The 22,240-nt window shown below is 39.2% G+C and overlaps 1 protein-coding gene across 7 annotated transcripts in view; it reads left to right on the plus strand.

The window, feature by feature from the left end:
* The window catches only part of brsk2a (BR serine/threonine kinase 2a), a 215,609-nt gene that overhangs the window by 115,652 nt on the left and 77,717 nt on the right, over window positions 1–22,240 (plus strand). For all 7 annotated transcript variants that reach the window (XM_053490582.1, XM_053490583.1, XM_053490586.1 and 4 more), the window contains exon 2: window positions 10,448–10,542. In XM_053490582.1, the coding sequence (XP_053346557.1) occupies window positions 10,448–10,542 (95 nt within the window). The remainder of the gene's footprint in view (window positions 1–10,447; window positions 10,543–22,240) is intronic.

A 22,240-nucleotide genomic window follows, 5' to 3' on the forward strand; every position in this document is an offset into this window, starting at 1 on the left:
GTGTGTGCCCTGCGATGGATTGGCGCCCTGTCCAGGTAAACCTTGTGTCGTTAACCTCCTGGGATAGGCTCCAGGCCCCCCACAAACCGGTGTCCAGAATAAAGTGGTCTAGATGATGAGTAAGGAAGTGAGCTAAGGCCACTACTATAATAAACAGTAATCTGAAGTTCAGTAGGACTACCAGTTGCATTAGATGAGCTTGTCAAAATGTGGACAAGGCATCTGGTTAAAAATGATTGAGAGGTATAAGTGATTTAGCTGAGCAGGTACTGTAAACTGTACCCATTTAAAAAAAAATTATGCATAAAATGATGTGGTTCATATGTATCTTTTGTGAATTCAAAATCAATTCTTTTTCTAGCAGCCCTGTTTTTTTTTTTGTTGTTTTTTTTATCAATGTTTCCAGGGGCAATATGGTGCCATCCAATCTAGACTTTTCCCACTTTCAGTTAAAAGATAGAGATTTTAATTATTGATGCACCATAGATCAGAATTTTTAGCTTGATCAGCCATGACCAGTGACTGGCCAATCAGCCCCAGCCCTGAGCACACACTCCTGAATCGTGCAACAGAAAACTTTTGCCCTATTACCCAGCCATTGCAAAGTCCAATACCAAACCAATATTACAATATGATGTGTTACTGTACGTATCTGTGCAATATGCACATAAAAAATGAGGTTGATTGGCATCCCGTGTCTCAGAGGAAGCACTTGATAGTGGGAAGATGTAGTTATTTTTTTTTTGTATATATTTTTTTTATATATAATATTAAAGAATAAACCTTGTAAAACTTTAAAAATGTTTGCATATGCAGTAAAATGATGAAATGAAATAAACACATGAAAATAATAATAGATTAAAAAGGCAATTACTTGGTCTCTTGTTCCCAATGCTGGTTTTTGGACAATATGGAGCTGTTCCCTCACAGGGCTAGGAAATGTGTAAATGTGTGTTTGTGAGTTATAGATTATTGATCCACTCTCTCATTGATCTGTTGATCTTGTCTCTCCTGCACTCCATCACAGAGCTGCAACTCCTTACATTCTCTGTCCGGCTTTGAGGTGATGCCTGAGAATCTTTAGATTGTATCTTTGAAGCAGGAAAATCTTTATTAGGTAAAAGAAAACATGAAAAAGAACTGTATGAAAATGCAAAAGGGAAATCCTGCTACATGTAATATTTTATATTCCTATCTAACCAGGTCAGTAATGTAAGCTTTTCTGATAAAACTAACATGCTAGATCTGGAAGTAATTTTTCGAGGAGTATTTTACAAATGAAACAAAGCGGAAATGGACATGGGCTGTTACAATCAACTCACTGTAGTTTATGTGCTGTTTCTCTCTCTCTCTCTCTCTCTCTCTCTCTCTCTCTCTCACACTTATCACTACTTTCTTAATCACAGTGTCCTGATTCTGTACCGCACTAGTAAATCTATTCTGCCATTGTTATAGCCTTTTGTCCTTCACAATGTTGCTAAACTGATACACTTTACTTTTCAATGTATTTGAGTTGTTTGTTGGTTTACTGGGTTTGTTGTTTTGAATGGCCTCTAAATGTGTGATATTTTTTTACAGTGGAACTTGTTTACAGTATGTACTTGTATACTTGTATATGGGGTAGCTCAGTGGTTAAGGCATTAAACTACGGTTCAGAAGATCCCAGGTTCAAACCCCACAACCACCAAGTTGCCACTGTTGGGCCCTTAAGCAAGGCCCCTTAACCCTTAACTGCTTAGATGTATCATGAGATAAAAAAATGTAAGGTGCTCTGGATAAGAGCGTCTGCCAAATGCCCAAATTTAAATGTTTATTTAGTGTTTTGGAATACGAGTCTGCTTCCAAGGTTCCATGTATTTGTTTTACATGGCTGTTACCCTTTTCCTGTTCCAAGAAATTGAGGATGTTTAGCTGCCCATCTTATTTTTATTAGTTAAGTTTAGATAGATTTTCTTGCATGTTACTTAAGCAGGAGTTGACATTGTGACTCAGTCAACTCCTTAAATTTTACCACGACAACTTGGACCAATTAGTTTCTTTTAACTAGTGGTGGTTCAAACAGTTAAGGCTGCAGGTTACTGGGTTACTGATCGGATGGTCACTGGTTCAAGCCCCAGCACCGCCAAGTTGTCACTGTTGAGCAGGACCCTATCTGCACTGTAACCTGGCTGACCTTGCACTCTGACCCCAGCTGTCTAACAGTTGTTGGTGGTCTTTCGGCTGCTCCCGGCAAGGGGTCGCCACAGCGGAATACCCAGTCCGCACTACAACTTGGCACAGGTTTTACAATGGATGACCTTCCTGACGCAACCCTCCCATTTTAGCCGGGCTTGGGACCGGGCGGGGTTTGGGCACTGGCTGGGGATCGAACCCGGGCCTTCCGCATGGCAGACGAAACACCTACCACTGAGCCACCAGTGCCCTACCTTGCATGCCATGCTTTATTTATGATTACATTTTCAAGCGCACAAAAATGTCAAAGAATTTTAACTGGAGTATATGGAGACTTTACAGGTTTGGGGTTCAGGATGCTGCTGTTAAGATTTCATACAGACAGGTGCGGTACTCACCATAATCCATCTAGGACTGGTAGTGCAATCTCTCTCTCTCTCTCTCTCTCTCTCTCTCTCTCTCTTAACACCACTCTCTTAATCACTGTGTCCCCATTCTGTACCTCACTACTAAATCCACACTGGCATTTTTAAGACTCTTGCTCCTCACCTCCTCACGCTGTAGTTAAACTGATGCACAGTTTTAGGTCAAACAATCCCCCATTCTTACACATTCACACTAATAGAACATGGTCTTGTAAGGATTGCCCCAGCCATATAGTCATTAATCATGGGTGAGTTTGAAGGCGAAGGCCTGGAGACCCGTGCAGACAGGGGTCACCTCTAAATGAACTTCTCGGCCTTGAGGAACCAGGCCTTTCTCATTATGAATATATTGCTGTGGACTGGAGAGCTTTTGATGCTATCGATTAGGGAGGAGAGTGAAAGTGAAGGATTAGGCAGCCGAGGTCTGTTTGGCATCACTGGCTATAAAGGGATATAGTGAAGTGTGGAGAAGGAGGAAGCCCACAGTTTATCTAGATTATGAGAACTTGAAGGGGCAAAAGATCGAACCTGTTGTGTTTCTCCTCTTTAAGGGTTATGGTCTTCTTCCCGTTGTCTATCAGGAAAACTATAGAGGCCTTTATATTTTATTTATTTATTTAGTAAATAATATTTATTATATATTTATAATATATTGAATTACTTTTGAATGTACAGTATAAATGACATTAATGTGGTCAGTTGTATATGGGCGGCTATACAATATATTAAATGCAGGGTTGCCAGTTATCACACGTTTTTTTTATATACAGTACAGTATATATATACACACACACACACACACACACACACACACACACTACCGTTCAAAAGTTTGGGGTCACTTGCAAATTCCTTTTTTTTTGTTTAGTGATTTATTTTCTACGTTCTAAAACAATACTGGAGATTTCAAAACTATAAAATAACACATATGGAATTAGGTAATTATGTTACAACAAGAAAAACAACAGTTAGTTGTTATTTTAAGACACAGAGGTCAGCCTTTCTGTAATAGTTCTTGCAAGAACAGTATTGTCAAGTGCATTTGCAAAATCCATCAAGCACCATAATGAAACTGGCTCTCATGAAGGCCATCCCAGGAGGGCGAGACCAAAACCTACCTTTGCCACAGACGAGAAGTTCATTTAGAGTTATCAGCCTGAAAAATGATCAATAAACAGCACCTCAGATTAGAGGCGTTACGAAGTCTTTACAGAGCATAAGTAGCAGAAACATCTCAATATCAACTGTTCAAAAATTATTAATGCATTTTTTGGACGCTTTCAGCATTCCTTTACAATGTAGAAGGAAATAAAATTTAGGAACCATCATGGAGTTAGAAAGTGTTCTAAAACTTTTGAACGGTAGTGTATGTATGTATGCTATTTCTTTCTTTTTTCTTTTTTTTTTTTTTTTTTTTACAAATTTGAATAAATTAAAATTTACATTTTTCTCAAATGTTGCATGTCAAACGGAAGTGTTCTTCCTGCTTCCTTCTTCCCTTTTTTTTTTATAAAAGAAGACATTATATATTTATATAGACATTATATATGATGTCTAATGTTTTGGAACCTGCTAGATATGGCTGTGATTAAATTTATGATTTTTTTTTGGCATATCAACAAATATACAGTACATAATCCTGATAAGTTTTTTTAACAGATACTAACTGTCAAAATATCTGTGATGCTTCTGCTTTGCAGTCCATCTTTTTTGGAGATAAACAGACATTTAAAATGCGGTTCCATGGCCAAAAAAAAAAAAAGTTCAGTAGAGTTTTTAGTTTCCAGAATTATGTATAGCACCTTAAGACCTTTACGGCCTTTTTTTTATATTCAAGTTCTACTATATGTCTTTGTGACCCTTGACCTTGACCCTTGACCTTGAAATCCACACCAGAGGCTTTCTCTGAGGCCCTTTAAACTTCCATAGAAGTTTCTCGCCATGTAATTGAATAAAGGCACAAATTGCCATTGATTAATTAAATAGCGAAACAGATTTTGCTGTAATTTTAGTGCTGTAAGTCTTTTACTTGGTTAGCTCATCTCTACGCCTGTGCCAGTATCTACAGTAGCATCATAGAGTGGGAGTTTTTAATTGGTGAGCTGTTTTTGATGAGAGACATTTTTTTAGCTTGGGGAAGAAAAGTAAAGTAGGGGTTAAGTAAACAGCACAAGTGACCTGTTATATTTAAAATCGTTTAATTGTTGTCGGTTGTTTTAAAATCCTAGTGTGTTACTGATTTGCTCTGAGCTCTGTGAGGTACAGTTTGAGCCGTTTGGTGGTTTAGTGGGTCGTGTTTTGTGTGATATTTTTAATTTTTTGTTCATATATACTGTATATATTTTTAATATAATTCGAGCTGTATTGCTGTTTGTTTAAGTATCAGAGCTCACCTATGACGGGAGGATATGTGCAAGGACTCGTAACACCTACACGGTTTTTCATACCTATTATCTTTTAAACTGTTCGAAAAATGACCAGAGGTTCTATAGTCAAACTGCAATAAAAGTTTAGTTTCATGCTTTTCAGTTTCTTTGGAGGGAGCTCACTGTTTTGAAGCTCACTGAATGCCCAAGTCTGAAAGGCAGGGTTTGCTTGTGATATATATATAGATTGCACCATGTGAAGGGTTTTCCCATGCTGCCACATAAATGTCATGTGTACAAAATGTTTAACAACGTTCCAAGAGTGCAAATATTTTAAATATCCTGATGAAGGTCAGTTTGTTGTGGCATTTTTTGGTTCTTTATAATTCATTTTCTATGTGTGTAATTTTTCTTTTTTACTATACTGTATGCATTTTTTACAGCCTTGCCAAGCATATAAACATTAGAGATTAGAGCAATTAGAGCAACCACAGTGACTTTAATGAAAACTTTTAATCTTTGCTTCTGAATTTCTTTTCTCCTAGCTATTCAGTGTTAGAGATGAGGGAAGATGCACAGAGATTTAAGCTTACACCGCTGCAATGACAAGACAAGACATGGCGTTCTACAATGCCATACACACACATATGCAAAAAAAAAAAAACCTTCTCAATTTAAATGTAAGCTGCCTGAAGCTCATAGTAACACCAGCACACCATGATTCTTCTAATTAAATGGACATTAGATCATGGTCCTTTAGAGGAAGCGCTTGAGTCAATCCAGGTTAAGACATTTGCTCAAGGACATAGCAGCGGGGTGGAGTAGAATTGATGGTGGTGATGTCAGCAGCCGTTCTTACCATGCTTCAAATCCCTCAGTGCCCTAAGGTTCTTAGGCTTGGAATTGTCTCACGCAGTGCTGAGCATCTTCTTTAGTCCAGTCTGTCTCAGCAGGGGAAGGACACACTCAGCCAGATCAGTCATGCAGTCCGATTCCTCCATGCTGTTCTGATCCTCTTTGCTTCCTCAAACAGAGCAGGGTAGTGTCTGCGCGAGGTAGTGAGATATGTGTGTCTGTGCATGTGGGTGTGTATGGGTGATGGAGTGTGTGAATGAGAATCTAAGTTTGTCCTGTACAAAGTTATATCTGCTATAGAAAAGACAATAATGGTGTCACACAGTTGGTAGGAGTTACACCAAAGTGTGTCACTTGTAATGTGGATAATGCTTATTATGGATTGTTAATGGAGACCTATCGGCAAACCAACTGATACTTTCACTGACTGACTGAGCCTGATTGGCAGAGAAACGCCCAAGGAAGGAAAAACAAAAGGCTAATAAGGCCAACGCGTAGGGGGATCGATGCTCATACTTTTAAAACCTCACCCATATGTTAGACAAATCCACAAAGCTGTGCACAAAACCAACATCTAAGGCTTTAAGGCTTGAGTAGGGAGGATATTCTAAGGAATCAAGAATTTATTCCTCTTCTGGAAGAGCATTATCCTGGTCAGTGTTTGGTGGATCCGAGGTCTCTCCTAGGAATTCCCAGGGTCATAAGGTCGGAATAGATCATACAATATACTCATACACACCTAGAATCACTAACCCACAGTACCTACAAGCATGAAAATGGAGAGAGGATGAAAGACTTGACGGAGTCTTTCCACATCAGGAACCAGGAGGTCAGGAGCATCACCATGCAATTCCTAACCAAAACAAAAGCAAAATGGGTCACTTTGGAAATCAGTTCACGGCATCCTGTACGTTCTGCTTTTCATCCATTGTGACAGATGTGTGCAAGTATACTGAAACTTAACTGAACTTGTTTTGCAGCTACTGTACATGAATGAGCACTTGTACTACACTTAATATATAGACTTAGATTTTATTAATAAACAACACTGGCTGAAATTGGGTAGTGGAGAGCAGAGAATGGTTGGGTTATTTTAGTATTTTCAGTGATTGCTACTTTGACGTGAAAAATATTCTGGAATATCTGAGCAATGGATTGTTTTTGGGCAAATCTGGGCTTGCCTAATTGTTTGCAATTGTGTTAGCCAATTATATTAGCATCTCATAACGCACTCAGGATTATGGTAAGCTTGTGGAAGTGTACTACCAACACAGTAATGTAAATACAAAGTGATTGTAATGCAATTATAATACAGCTCAAACATTTCCACATGGTAATACAGTGCAATCAGTGTTTTAATCCCAAAAGCTCAGCATACACTACATTTTGATACTGCTTTTTCATGGTCGATCAAGACAAATGTTTATCAGCGGTTGTGATTACCCTTTACACTAGTGAATGTCTTCTAAACCCTAAAGACCTCACTGGTCCAGCTCAAACACACAGTTCTATGAAGCTATTTTTACGTATAATCATCTACGACTTGATTCTCTTACACATTTCCTCTTCCTCAAACGCATTTTCCCTTCCTTCTTCATAAAGAAGACAAACACAAAGATGTGTGCATCTGAGTGTGTTTGCACAGACTGATATTGTGTTTGGTGGGGTGTAGTCTCTACACTTCATTATCCACATGTACTGTATGTCTCTTCATCCTCTATTGCTCTGAATCATAGCACTTTTCTCTCTACGCTGCCTTTTTTTGTGTTTCCCGCAACACATGCGTATGTCTGAGGTAATTATAAAGATATGAAATATTCATTATCTAGTGTGGCACAGGCGTTGAACTCTCCCTCTGTACCCGCTGATTTAAGCTCTTCGGGCCTAGGCGAGGCAGGCTAAAAAAAATCTTTGCAGCAGCTTTTACCGATGCTGAAAAAACGCTTGCTCGACATTTGTAGAGAAAGTGGAAGGCTTTCAGGATGAAGATTTTTGTCTGAAAAAGTCCTTGGATGTGTACTCTGCTGTGCCCATGTTTATGTGTCTGTTAGAGGTGTATGAGGCCAGAAAGTCAACACCTTAAACACTGCAGCATGGAGGCAAGTTGTCGATTATTTTTTAAAGATAGCCATTGTCATAAAGTATTTTTACAGAAATTAAAATGGGGAATTTTCTCCCAAGCCAGAGCTGTTAGTGGAAAAGAAAAACTTTGGTTTGAGGAACAAACCTTAAACTATTCTTAAGGGCACCTGTCGCCTTCTGTCTAGGTGACCCCTAATCATAGGATTGTAAACCACTGCTAGTCTACTGCTGCGTACTACAACGCCAGGACTGATTAAACCCCACTGGGGTGTCCTGGGTTGAGCAAAGTATTTAGAGTTTGCATTCTGGATTCATCAATGTTTGTACACGGATACCAATGTTCAGTTTATGGGTTTGTCAGAATTTGCAAATTGCCCAAATGTTGGTCATCACTTGCCTACATACGAACTTTCGAAGATACGAACATGCGTTCGCGCATGTTCAATATCAGAAGTTAGATCAGATAGTAATGAAGCAGGTACTGCTGAGAAGCGCAAAGCAATAACGATGGAGACAAAAGTGAAAATAATTGAGAGAATGGAGCGAAGTGAAAAGATGGCAGACATTTTTCGTTATTTTAACATTAATCACTTTTCCTTCAGCGCTGTTCTGAAGTGTTATACACTGTGTATAGCCAATTTCTATCCTAGTTTGTTGGACTTACGAATAAATCTGACAAACTCTCGGACTCATCCGTATGTAGGGGACATACTGTATTGTAATAATTTTGAGAAAAATGAGAACTCCATGGAGTAAAATAAAATAAAACAAAAAGAACTCGTAGTCCATGGACCTCTCTTTTACAATTTGAGCCTGATGAATCCTTGCATCGTCATCTTGGAATCTGTACACCCGTTCCATCAGGGAGAAAAAAATACATTGATAGAAAATGGTAATTTTGCATACAATCAGGTAGTCAACTGACCTCCTTTTTGGGGGGCCAAATAACACTGTTGAACCTACAGTAGACATGACTGACTAAAGCAAACACAGATTATACCAAAAGACTTATACAGTACAGTAGGCACTAGACATGATGTGTGCATGACTTCATCTACCTCTCTTCTTACCCTGATGCATCCATCACTCTGGAACAGACTTAATCTGGACTCCACATGACCTTTTTCCAATGCTCTCTAGCAGATTGAAGCCTTTTTTCAGATTAGTGTCACAGATACAGCAAGTCATTTTCTTAAGGCTATACAGTCGTTTAGTTGTTTCAATTATAATTGAGTTCCATTGTTGTTGTTGTTTACAATATGATTTCCCATCTTGCTCATTTAGGATGTTTTTTCCGAACACATTTCCTACTTGAAGATGATGCGTCACCACTATGCTTCCAGGTTTAATAATACATTTGACAGTTCTCAACCCAATTTAAGTAGTTTCAGCAATCTCAGCAATTAATGCAGGACAATAATTTGGCCATTGTAACATCTTTGCAATGAGCAAAGGATATGTCTTCTGACATGGTTGTTTAACAAATTAGAAGCTTTTTAATGCATCTGTTAGGGTTAAATACGGTAGACCATAGTAATCGCTGCAGTAAGGCTCCTACTGTAACTATTTGCTAGATTAAATCTAAATAAGTGGTGACTTTTATTTTGGCTCGGCAGTGTATAACCGCACACTCTATCATTTCAGTGAAGTTAATGCGGTGTCTTTTAATTTACCAAGAACAAAGTCTCTAAACATCCTGTTTGTAATTGTGATAAACTATAGCTGGTACTGTAGCTGGGCGAAGATAAAAAGACACAGTACAAAGTGAAAGTCCAAGGAGGAAGAAGCCCCTGCATCTGCCCAAAATCAACACATTTAAACTTGACCAAAGTTTGCAGCTGACCAAAGAAAAAGCCTTGCAAGGGAACATTTTAACCAGTGGTATATTGGAAGAATAAACATAGGGCATTCAAATCCAGGGACAAGCATGATGTGATAGTATCATTCTTAGGGGCTTTTCTTGGTGCCAGCGGAACTGGTACAGTACATTGCTCGTTCTAGAATATAAAGCAGGCTAACTTTAGGCTTTCGGTGCCTCAACACTGTGAAACATTTGTGAACAAATGTAATGGAACACTACCAATTGTGCCAAAAAGACCAGGCAAATATCTAGCCAGAATTCGGCTTGAAGCTTGTTGTTTGCTGGAATAAGAGCTTAAGGAGAATAGAGATCTTGTGTATTGCTGCATGAATAATCCTAGTTGTAATATTCACCTTAATCACAGTAAAGCTTGTCACTACAAACACACACACACCACTGTTTACGGCCCATAATGATTAGAGCAGCAGTCAGTAGTATGCAGGTGAGAGTATTCACTAAAGCAAGTGTCAGCATGGGGAGAAACTGCATTTGGGAAGTACACATATTTATTTTACATGTGGCACCATCAGCAACAGTAGAAGGTGTATTGTGCTATTATAAACCAAGTTGAATGATATGTGAGGAATGCATTTACGAAATGTAAATCCTACCGAAGTGTTCGCTCATATATATATAATGCTTTTTTGATTACTTTTTAAACTTTTGGCTTTGCTCTTTCTCCTCAGGCCTGGTGAAGCTGGGAATACACTGTGTAACGTGTCAGAAAGTCGCTATAAAGATCGTCAACCGAGAGAAACTCAGCGAATCTGTCTTAATGAAGGTAAGCCCTGCACAATTCTCCCAACTGAGGAAAAAGTCAATAAAGGCTAAACGGATAAAGGATATGAAGCATGATGGGTTTTTTTGGCCTTGGTTAGATTGTGGCTATTGGATTTTTGTTACAGTCAGACTATACCTGAAGTAGTGTGTAGACTAGATGAGTGTATCAGAGACCAGGAAGCATAAAGATGTGGGAATGAAACGTTCATGTTCTCACGAGGACTGATCAGGTGGTCAGAAATATACAGGTAAAAAGCAGAGATTTAACATGCTGGTCAAACGACACTCTTTTACATGCATGACCACACAGATTCCTGTGATTGGTTTCACAATATCCCAGCAATCACTTACCTGTTGCATTTGTCCGAGCTTCTTATAAAACCCCATGTCTAACCCATTTCTACCAAGGTTGATGGATTGTGAATGTTTTTCTAGCTAACATGTATTTCCAGATGTTTGATGTCAGAAAGAAATGAAAAGGTTTCCATGAATGACTGGTTTAATCCATTCTAATAACTCTGATTTCTACGTAACCACTGAGTGCACAGCCGCTGTGCTTTACACAGATCCGAAATGTACTGCTGTGACATGAAGGGGTCCAGGCATCCACCTGATTGATGATATCAACATGATTTAACATAACGTTAATCTTAACACTTATATCTAAGGGGAATGACAGATTTACTGTACAAGCAGTATGATTTTGGTCCCTTTCTGAAAATGGAGGGGTTTAGTCCGTTATGAAAACAAGCCTTAATTAAATTTACTTAGATCAGCACAAGCTATATAAATTCCTTTGGAAACAAATCCTTTTTATGCATTAGTGAATTCAAAATCCCATTCAAATGACCTGACCAAGCTGCTTGTTATACTGTAGTGTGCATTCAAATATTTTCTTTGTTTAGAATTAGCTGAAATAACTGCAGTCACAGTGGCTACGAGTGTTGGTGAAAGTCGGATTAAAAAATCTTTTAAACTCTAATTCAAAACGTATAGTCCGGTGTTAGAGGAAGGAACTTGCAAACAGGGAATTTTTTTAGGTCTGGGGTTTAGGATGAGGCTGTTAAGATTTCACATAGACAGGTGTGTTACTCATGATAATCCATCTACTCAGAGGATTGGTACAGTAGTGCCACCTCTCTCCCCCTCTCTCTCTCTCTCTCTCTGTTTTTGCCTGTTCTGTTTCTTTCTGATCTGTCCTCATCTTTCCTCGTCCACACATTTGTACTCCTGAAGTGGGCAATAAAAATGTGTGAATTTAAGAACACAGGAATGGCGCCTCTAAATTTGCTGCATTATTTATGGTGTGTAAAATGAGACCCCTGCCGAAGCTCAGTCCATTATTAGCTCTTCAGATGGAAGTGGCCTTGGGAACGCGGTGAGTGAAATTGAGGGCGCAGTAACCTGATTAAGGATAATTGTCTTCCACAGGAGACATATAAAATGATGGGTTTCTTATTATTGGGTAATAGAGCCTCGTAGTAAGTCATCCTGTGGTTTGTTTAAAAACCCTTATTTTGTGGTTGGGTTATTAGTCAACCTTGCAGCGGTTGCAGTGAAACCTCTGTTTCCTCCTTTCAGTGTTTAATTCTGGGCTGAACGGTCATGGGAACATGTGTGTGTTTGGGTTTCCTGAGGCAGAACTGGCAAACTTTTGCAGCTCTGTAGTTCTTCGGATACACGCTAAGGAAATCTGAAAAATGTATTCTTTCAAAGTAGTTCTGGTTATCTGAAGTCCAAAGTGGAATGTAATGGATTTATCAATGCATCATATTACAGTACAATCACGATAGTAAAGAATTTTTTATTGCTTCAAATAATAATAAAAAGCATAACATCTATATCCATTTCCTTCTACTATAAAAATGGTATTAAATTCTCAAACACTACTTTCAAAGTGGTGCTAAATTCTCAAATCCGCTTAGTCAGAATAAGTCGATTAATTACTGTAACAGCAGCGCTGACACTTGTCGCTGCTGTAGGGCAAGTCGCAGATTCTGTACAGTTATGTGGATACATTTTATGCAGCAACCTGTGACTCCATGGTTTAATTTGCTTTCTGAATAAATTTACAGAACTACTGCATTGTTCGATTGCTTTAAGCTTATAATGTGCAAACAGTGGTTTTTATCATGGATGACCTACAGTATATTCAGAAATACCTACTGTACTTGTCAAAAAGAGGCACTTCAGGGATAATTTTTTAAACTCTTGTCGCTCTGCCAATTACATGTAATGAGGATTTGTGCAGGTTTATTATTATACAGAGTGTTACATCCTCCTGATTATTAGTTACTGTCGAGAGGCATCCAGAATTCTGTCTTTATTCTAGTTTATAGCTTAGACATTTTATTATATGATAGTAAGTGACGTTGTTCATTTATACGGTACATCTCAACAAAATTGAATAATGTGGAAAGGGGACTTTTCCATAATTTAATTAAATAAGTGGAATTCTTAGTATACTCCTATATATATATATATATATACAGTGGAGGAAATAATTATTTGACACCTCGCTGATTTTGTAAGTTCCTAAACCAGCAGAACAGTATCATTTAATTAATGGTAGGTTTATTTTAACAGTGACAGATAGCACATCAAAAGGTAAATTGAAAAAATTACTTTTTTTCAACTAATTTGCATTTCATTGAGTGAAATAAGTATTTGAACCCCTACCAACCATTAAGAGAGTGGTTAGACACTCCTACTTAATAAGTCACTCTCATTAAAGACACCTGTCTTAAATAGTCACCTGTATAAAAGTCACCTGTCCACAGAATCAATCAATCAAGCAGACTCCAAAATCTCTAACATGGGAAAGACCCAAGAGCTGTCCAAGGGTGTCAGAGACAAAATTGTAGACCTGCACAAGGCTGGAATGAGCTAGAAAACCATCAGCCAGAATCTGGGAGAGAAGGTGACAACTGTTGGTGCAACTGTTCGTAAATGGAAGAAACATAAAATGACCATAAATCGCCCTCGGTTTGGGGCTCCAGACAAGATCTCGCAAACAAAAAAAAACCTGAACTTGCACTTTTAAAAGAATCGCAACAGAGCAGAGTTTGTGGGAAGCCGAGAGGAGGAGGGGGTGGGAGGGTGTGTGTGTGTGTGTGTTGGTGAACGATAAAATCCAACATCTTAAAACATTAGAATATTACATTTCGAGTTTAAATAAATTACTATTCATACAGTATAAAAACCATGTATCTGCAACCACAATCATGGTGTTGACTTGACAGTTATGCAAAAGAAGATCATCGACAGACCCTACAAGAAGAAAAGGGCTGGCTGTGTCAAAGCATGTTCATGCAAAGCTGACTGTAAGGAGAAATTTTTGTAGGAAAAGATGCAAAAGCAACAGGGATGACCTCAGCCTTAAGAAGAATGTCAAGCAAAGCTGATCCATGTACTTGGGAGAGCTTCACAAGCAGAGGAGTGAGGCTGAAATCAGTGCATCAAGAGCCACCACAGACAAACGTTTTTCAGAAAATAGGTGAAAGTTGCATTACTAATAGCAAGCCTAAACCAGAGATAACATCAGAAGCATCTTACCTGACCTAAGGAGAAACTGACAAGACTGTTGCTCAGTGGTCAAACGTCCTCTTTTTAAATGAAAGTAAATTTCCATTTAAAGTAAAGGGTGATCAATATCAATATAATATTTTAAGATTTCACAATTTGCAAAAAAATCATTTACCAAATATAATTGTATGTAATATGCACTATGTATGTACCATACTGATGAATCAAGTTGTTTTGTGCACGTTCCAGAAGGTTACCTTCTTTTAAATAGATATAATGAACAATGTATTGTTTTTTAATGATTTTTAAAAAAAAATTACCACAGTTGTTTAAATAAGAATATAACTGTTTTGGATGTGCACGCATAGGAAAATAATCAATTAATTTATAAATTTTACAATAGATAATTTTTCCCTTTGTACTGTATATTACACGTATACTGTATCAATTGCTATACTAGGAAAAATGCTCCAGCAGATTGAGCTTTCTTGTAGATTATGGATTGCTTCCAGCCTAGCAAATGATCTGAAACTTATTGATATCGAATTTAATACAGTCTAATTACTTCAGAGAGTGCTGGCTCTGTGGGATGTGATTAAAGCAAGGCCCATATAAATAGGCCCCATGCTGTGAGGTTCCCACTGCCCAAGGGAGCACATGGTCCAAATATGCTGCTGTTTGCTTAATCTACTTTCTCAGCTGTTCTGTAATTATAAATAATTATGTTTGAGGAATTATTTAAACATCTAGTTGCATTCTTTTAGGTACAGTAAATAGGATGGGTATAGGACATGTCGTGTAGGTCTGGAAGAACTAACTTAATCCCATATGCTATTATGTATAGTTTGTCAGCCCTGCTCAACCCCATCCATTGTTCAACAGGGACCACCATTCACCACAGCTGGCCAGCCCAGATGTTCGCATGTACTGTATTCATATGGTCTACAGTTGGTGTGTATGCAGTGTTTTACGTATACAGGTATACTAATTTATACTGTATGGTGTTTTTTGTTTGAGTGTGTTTATTGTTTAGAGAGCTACACTTACTCTACACACCACTAGTATTATTGTGTGGTAATAAAAAAAATATTAAAATCTCAGATCGGGTCTTTGTGAGACCCTGAGGTTTTGTGTAATCCTGATGATAAAATGAGACTACCCAAGGCACACACATTGCTGTTTCTTCATCTTACGCACCACACTTGCTGAGCTCACCCTTGCCGTGCAGGGGCCCCTCACAGTGTTAACAACCTCATCAGTGGTGTTTCTTTCTTTCTAACCACCAAAAGATTAACTGCACTGGAACTGTGATGGAAGGCTATCGAAATAAATGGCACAAATGTGTTTCTGAATGCTACATTGGCGAATTTGTGGGTGAAGCTGCTTTGAAGGTTTTCAGTCATTAATGTCAAATTAAAATGGCAATTATTATAAATAATTCTTGCATGATTTCAAGATAGAAATTCAAGCATACTACTATTACTACGTACTACTATTACTATTAATACTTATAATGAAAGTAACAATAAGTAAACTACCTCACCTATTGGCATGCACTTGGAAGTAGGAACCTGAGGAGCATGCTAAGTTCCGCACAGTCAGTAACTTGACCGTAGGATTGATCTGGGAATCTACTGTGTATTGTTGAATTCATATAATTCATATTGCTGGTAGTTTGACTTTGGGAAATTGGAGCTTACTACATTAACCATGTTTAACTAAAACTACTGCAGCCTGTTTTATTTTTTAATTATATATTTATAAATTCTAACAGTTCATATAGCTGGTTATCATAAATTATGAACTTCTTAGGATCGGCATATGTGTCAGTGAGAGAATTTACATATCAGTTGCGTCCTCGTGGGGAGCCCAGAATATTGAGTGGCTCTAATTGATTCCATTCACTCACATAAGGAAGGACAAAGAAGCGTCATGCTGCTTTCCCTTGCTTCTCATTGTCTTGTGCTGTCACTGTGTTGAACACGAGTACGTTGGGCACCTCGCACCCCCTCTTTTCCTGCCTCTCTAGCCACAAATGTCACCTTTTTAAATGCAAATGCGGCGCGGTGTGTGCCTGGCATCACAGTTGCGCGGGCAGCAGGGCTCCGACTGCAGAAGAACAGAGGTGACGAGACTCATAGGGTGTCTGGAATGCCCCATGACACGTGGTAGGGGGCTAGTGGGTATTGTGGGATACCCAGTGTAGTGTGAAAGCACATGTATAGAAAGTATGGTAATGTAAGGCTGGGCAAAATGGGACTGGTGCAGGAGAGATGGGAAAAGATACAGGTAACACATTATCATGGTATAATGCACGCACACACACACACACACACACACACACACACACACACACACACACACACGCACAACTTTTTAACATGACCATATATGCCAGGTCTTAATTTTTTACGTTTTGATTTTTTTCAGTGTTTGCACTGTAACTGGCTTAATTGTTATTAACCCTATAGAGTATCAAAACTTTAAGTACGTATGCTAGTATTAGCTCATGAAAAACTGCAAAGAAAATCATCTTGTATAAAACTTTTACAGCCGAGCCTGATTCAAGATAAAGAGGAAGTTGCTTTTTCAGATGATGGACTATGGGCTTAATGAGGTTTAAATGGTTATAACACCTCATAAAACACAAGAGGTATTTGCATGTTACTTCAAATGTATTATGTATTGATACAAAGTCTTATCAGGTATGATAGAATAAACTGTATTGTTACGTGCTTAATTTTTATAAAGACATTCTGCAGAAGGTTAAATAAAGGTATGCTGAATATTTGTGTATTTGACAATTTAAGTTTCTTTGATATTCTCTGAGTGTGTTACAGTATGTTTGCTTCTTAAAACGCATTATATTGCCAAAGGTAAAGTGTACCCTTATCTATCTATTTATCAATCCATCTATCTATCTCTACATGATGCATTCGTAACTCCATTATGAAATGTAATAAATGCATTCATAGCTCATTTTGGTTATATCCATCCTAGAAAATATTCCCCTTTGTCTGTGAATGTGTGCCAGTGGTATCTGGTTAATAGTGTATTTGAGTGTGTGTCTGTGAAGAGGACGAGTATTGCAGTGTGTGATATGTGATGCTGTGTGAAATGATGTCCTTGGGGAATAGTTGACGTGTGTGTGCGCATATGTGTGTGTGTGTGTGTCTATCAGTCTGCACGAATAAAACACACTTCTCTTGACAGCAGCTAACCACCTAGCCCTAGCAGGTGTACCATGTGTGGTGTATAAGTACGTGTACATATGACGTGTTGTCTCATTCCCCCGTGCTAATGAAGGCTATGAGGCAGAGACATGACAGTGTGTGCCCGGTCTCCTGATCTACTCATCTCTGTCCTGTATCTGGTTCCTTTTTGCCTCAGGCCTGATTAATATTCATTATCCATGGTGACTCTGTGGATCTCTGAAGAGAGCCCGGCGACAGTGAGAAGGGAGTGATGGAGACGGGGGGAGGAGGCTGTCTAGAAATGGATAGTCTGTGAAGAGAATGAGAGACAGTTGAAAGCTAGTGATCATGTCACTGTGACTGTCTGGTTGACTGAATGTTGGAAAAGAAAAAAATAAAATAAAACAAAGGTTGGTGATTCTGATATCCATTTAAAGCAGCACTATGTTGGCTGTTGGCTGTCACTGTGGCCAAATTAGAATTTTTCTGAGTAGGACATCAGAAATTTTTGAAATCATGAATCTATGTTGGATAAGGAGCCAGTCTAACCAATGGAGTGGTAAGGTCAATCAGGCTAAACGTCTAAAATCTTGCTGTGTGGTTTAGTCTCATGGGAAAATGTTGCATTTATATCAAGTTGTTACATTCTAATAAACAAGGATCTAATCCTAATCCATCAGTTTGTACGCTAGCCGCAGATACCAACTCTCGAAATCGAGGTCTGTGATGCTCCTAAGGGGGCCAGTGGCAAGGAAAAACTCCCTGAGATGGCAGGAGGAAGAAACCTTGGGAGGAACCAGACTCAACACAGAACCCATCCTCATTTGGGTGATACCTGATTACAGGGATTGATCAGGGGTCGTGCTGCGTGTTAGGGGGCTGGAAGTTCAGTATAACAGAAAAGTTAAAATGGAATCCACTTTCGTTATTAGGGGCTTACGAACAAAACTGTGTGTAGGAATTTTACTCTTGAACTATTGAGCGAGTGCAGACACAAGTCAACAGAAAAGTCTGCATCAGCCGAGTCCAACACCATCTTCATGGTAAAGTGGACCTGCCCCCAGTCACCCAAGCAGACAACAACACGAGGCCTCCATGTGAGGAGATCTCCATCCTGAGTCGGACAGGTCCTGAGGGCCGAGGGGGTCTGGATCACTGGCATGAGCGCCATGTATAGAGAGAAAAGAAAGAGAAGAGTTGGGTACAGTATGGTCACAGTCACATAATGTATAAGGTGGTTGTATATTTAGTGCAAGCAGGGACGCTGGAAGGACTAACTATGACAGCTTAACTCGAAGACACATTTCTTCTTGCAGACATTTGAATTACACTGGTCGGTATTCTCCTGCAAAATCTGAAGAATTTACAAGAACTGAAGCAAGTTTATGTGTATAATATATTGTGCAACACTAAACATGCGCATTGTGACTTTGTCTAAATGGTCAATTAATTAACCTTCCTACAGTATATTGACCGAAATGGCTCACTGAGAAATCTCATTAGTGATAATGTCAAGGAAAATCTGGATTGTGTGTGCTATAAATACTTTGCTTGTGCTGGAACAGTTATTTGAGAATTTAACCTAAGGGTGTGTTTGATGCTACTTTTAATAGTACACTTTACCAACAAGAAAAAGCTTACAGTCTATTCAGCACATACTGTACTGTAAGTCAACCTATACAACTGGAAGCTATGATACTGAAACTCCTTCTCTGTTGCATATCCAGGTCATACACTTCTAACAGCTTTGCCACAGTCTTACACTTCTGTGGCTACTGGTCAGAATTTAATATGCTTTCGCATTAAAATAGGTCATGCCATTTCAAATCTTGTCTTTTCAGAAACATCATGCCTGTTCGGGAAAGATTAGAAACTAGCCGCTTACTGTAGAGGAGATTCCACTTTGTTGTATAAGCTTTGTGATCCGGATTAACGAGTCTGTCCTCTCACCTTGATTAGGAAATTTTCTGTCAGCCGTGTTATCTTGTACATCAGTCATCGCTTGCGTCAGCAGGGTGACTCGATTTCCCTGTGCAGCGGCATACCGAATGACAATCGACTCCAGCTTGGTTTCCTTAATCTACTGTGGTGTGAGTATTAAGCACTGAGGTGGGAGTCGGATTAGATGCTCCCTGCTGCCCTCAATCTGCCTCATCTCCCTCATTTCCCCACTGGCTTGTCATCAACCCGATCAGCGCTCAACCCCCCACCCAAGGCTGAGATAGGAAAGTCTGACAGTTATTGACTTTGCCCATTGTTTCATTCCATTGTCTGTTCCATGGCAGGTGCTTTGAAGCAGTAGACAGGATGAGTATTTTTGTTTTGTCTGGCTCAAGGCACCAAGGCTGCGCCATGCCGGGCTGTTTGTACAGTAGTTTGTGGTACAGGTTCTTAGCTTATGATCAATAACATAGAGTAGTAGGCAGAAATGTGAAGTGACATACAAAATATAGTATGCACACTATGGTTTGGTCCAACAGATTTTAGAAATAACTGACTAAGGGGCAAATATAAGCTGTTGATCATCATTCACTAAAAGAAAAAAAAATCTATAGTGCATTCCATTACATTCCACCTAAGAATTTTATTTGCTTTAACAAGCCATATATATTTGACTCCATGTTAATTCTAACTCCTATTTTTGTCACTGACGAACCGACAGCAAGACAATCAAGTGTCTACACTGACATTACAATGCAAAGTATTATGCCCAGTAGTGTGTAGGGTCCCACTGGGCCGCATGGGCATCACTGGCACCTTGTGACATGACTTCACAAGACCTGCAAGACCGTGCGCTGGTGTCTGGCACCAGGACGTTGGCAATGGACCTTTGGGTTGTGGCCTAAATTGTCCAGACTTGTTTGTTTGCTGCCTGGTGTGTCCAATAGATGCTTGATCATATTGGGATATGGGAAATTTTGGACACTAAGTTGGTAGTCTTGGGGTGTTTGTCTACTTGACCCCATGTAGGCTGTGGTGCACCGGGGCTGCGTTCCATTACACAGTGTACTTCAAAGGGTGCTCCATACTCCCTCCTTTCAATTGTGCACTTGTTCCCTATACCGTTCATAGTTCCCTTTGAACTGAGCAGTATCGCTCCCTGCGATTTGGACTCACACTTTACATGGCAGAGTACCCTGTACCTTTCTATCAGGGTCAGTGGTGACTTTTTTTAGTAGTCCTTAGTAATGCATTGATTTTTATGTGAGATTGAAAAATAACAGGCTGGCCTTTGCTCCCCATGGGCCAAGATGAACTTTGGGTGCCCACTATCTTGTCACCAGTTTGGTGATATTTAATTGATAATCAGTGTTAATATGTTAATATTATATGGTTTTATTGTTATGGCTGATCGGAAACATAATGGAGTAAAGCTGGTGCGCATATGGTGAGTGTCAACAAAGCTGGTACAGTATGGAGCCTAGCATGTAGCATGTAAACCATCTAACCATGAGTTTTCCCATTTACTACTGTGCTAATTAATGTGAAGCTAGCATGTGCTTTCCTGTGATCAAACTACATCTACATGTAGTGTCAGACTGGAGCGTTTGCTGGCCAGGTTGGTGTTAACAGAGAACCCATTATATTATGAATGAGGGTATACTGTATATAGTAAGAGGGAAAGCAGGAATTGAATAAAAAAAAGAGCAGAAAAAATGTGGCACATCGACAATGTTAAGTGTGATAATGAAAGCACAGAGATTGAGAGCATATTCTGCTTGAGAAAGACAGAAAACAGTCTGAAACCGAAAGTTCAATGGAGAGGTCTGTAGTGGCTGGAATAATTGCCCCTGAAGCGAATAACTGAAGCGAGAAAGGAAGATACGGAGCGAGAGCGAAGGAGGAAAATGAGGCGTGCTCTATCACCCCATAATGTGGTGTGAACCCCCTCATGCAGCACACGTATGCCATCACGGTCTTCCACTCACACGTGGGTGAAGAAGGTGCCACTGCGAAAGACAAGGGGGGAATAAACCCTGTGATGGCCATCAAATGCACATGTACTGTGACTGAAATAAATGTGCTTTGTCTCAGTGTGTGTCTCAGAGAGAGAGGAAATGATGGAGAGACACAGAGGGAGAGAAAGACATAACGAACAGAATTGAAAGGCGGTGAAAACGGGCTGAAGAGCAAGATTGAGAGAGAGCCGCTCCGATAGTGAGAAGGCAGGACGAGTAGCTACGGGGTGATAAAGGGAATGAGAAAACGCAGAGGTTTCAGATGAAAGACTGGGAGCTGTAGATGTCTCTAATTCGGTTATCCTGACATGAGGAGGACAGTGCAAGCACTTCTTGTGCCTTCATTTCTCTGCTTTTGCTGCTAAATGATTATAGATGGTGCGTACTTCCCCTTTAGCCTCTGAGCAAGATCATTCCTTCTTTCCTCCTCCACCATTACACACAGCACACGATGAAAAATCAGTCTCATATGCTTTTGGCTTGTGCTTCAGCACCAAAAATTCCATCTTTACCGTCAAGTCTTTCTCTTCTTAGAAATCTTATTCTGTGTGCTCTTGATTATGCAATACCCGCAGAGTTGTCACCACATCTCATCATCTCATCTCATTTAGCTACCAGACACGTAGCTCATCCTAGTGATACAAAGTACAGCCTTCCAAATTCTTTCTGTATCCAGTATTCATTTCCCATTATGTATATTAATACACATAATCAGTGGCGGTTCTGGTGCGTACGGCGCCCCGGGTGAACTCCTATTCGGCACGCTGTCAGAATGAATAAATAAATAAATAAATAAAACTTTAGTTCGCCTCAACTTTATAACAACACGAAAGAATATCATAACATTTATAAGTACAGAAAAAAAAAATCCGATGTTTTCTTAACTAACATAGCACAGGTCAACTAATATAAGTGTTATAATAATGTATTTTATTACATACATATTATTACCCTCATCAAATGATGCTAGAGCTGCATGTCTTTAACTTTTGCCTGTTTCTCCTTTTCTTTCCTCTGTTTT

This window comes from Clarias gariepinus, chromosome 2 (genome assembly GCF_024256425.1).
Source record: "Clarias gariepinus isolate MV-2021 ecotype Netherlands chromosome 2, CGAR_prim_01v2, whole genome shotgun sequence".
Lineage (NCBI taxonomy): Eukaryota > Metazoa > Chordata > Actinopteri > Siluriformes > Clariidae > Clarias > Clarias gariepinus.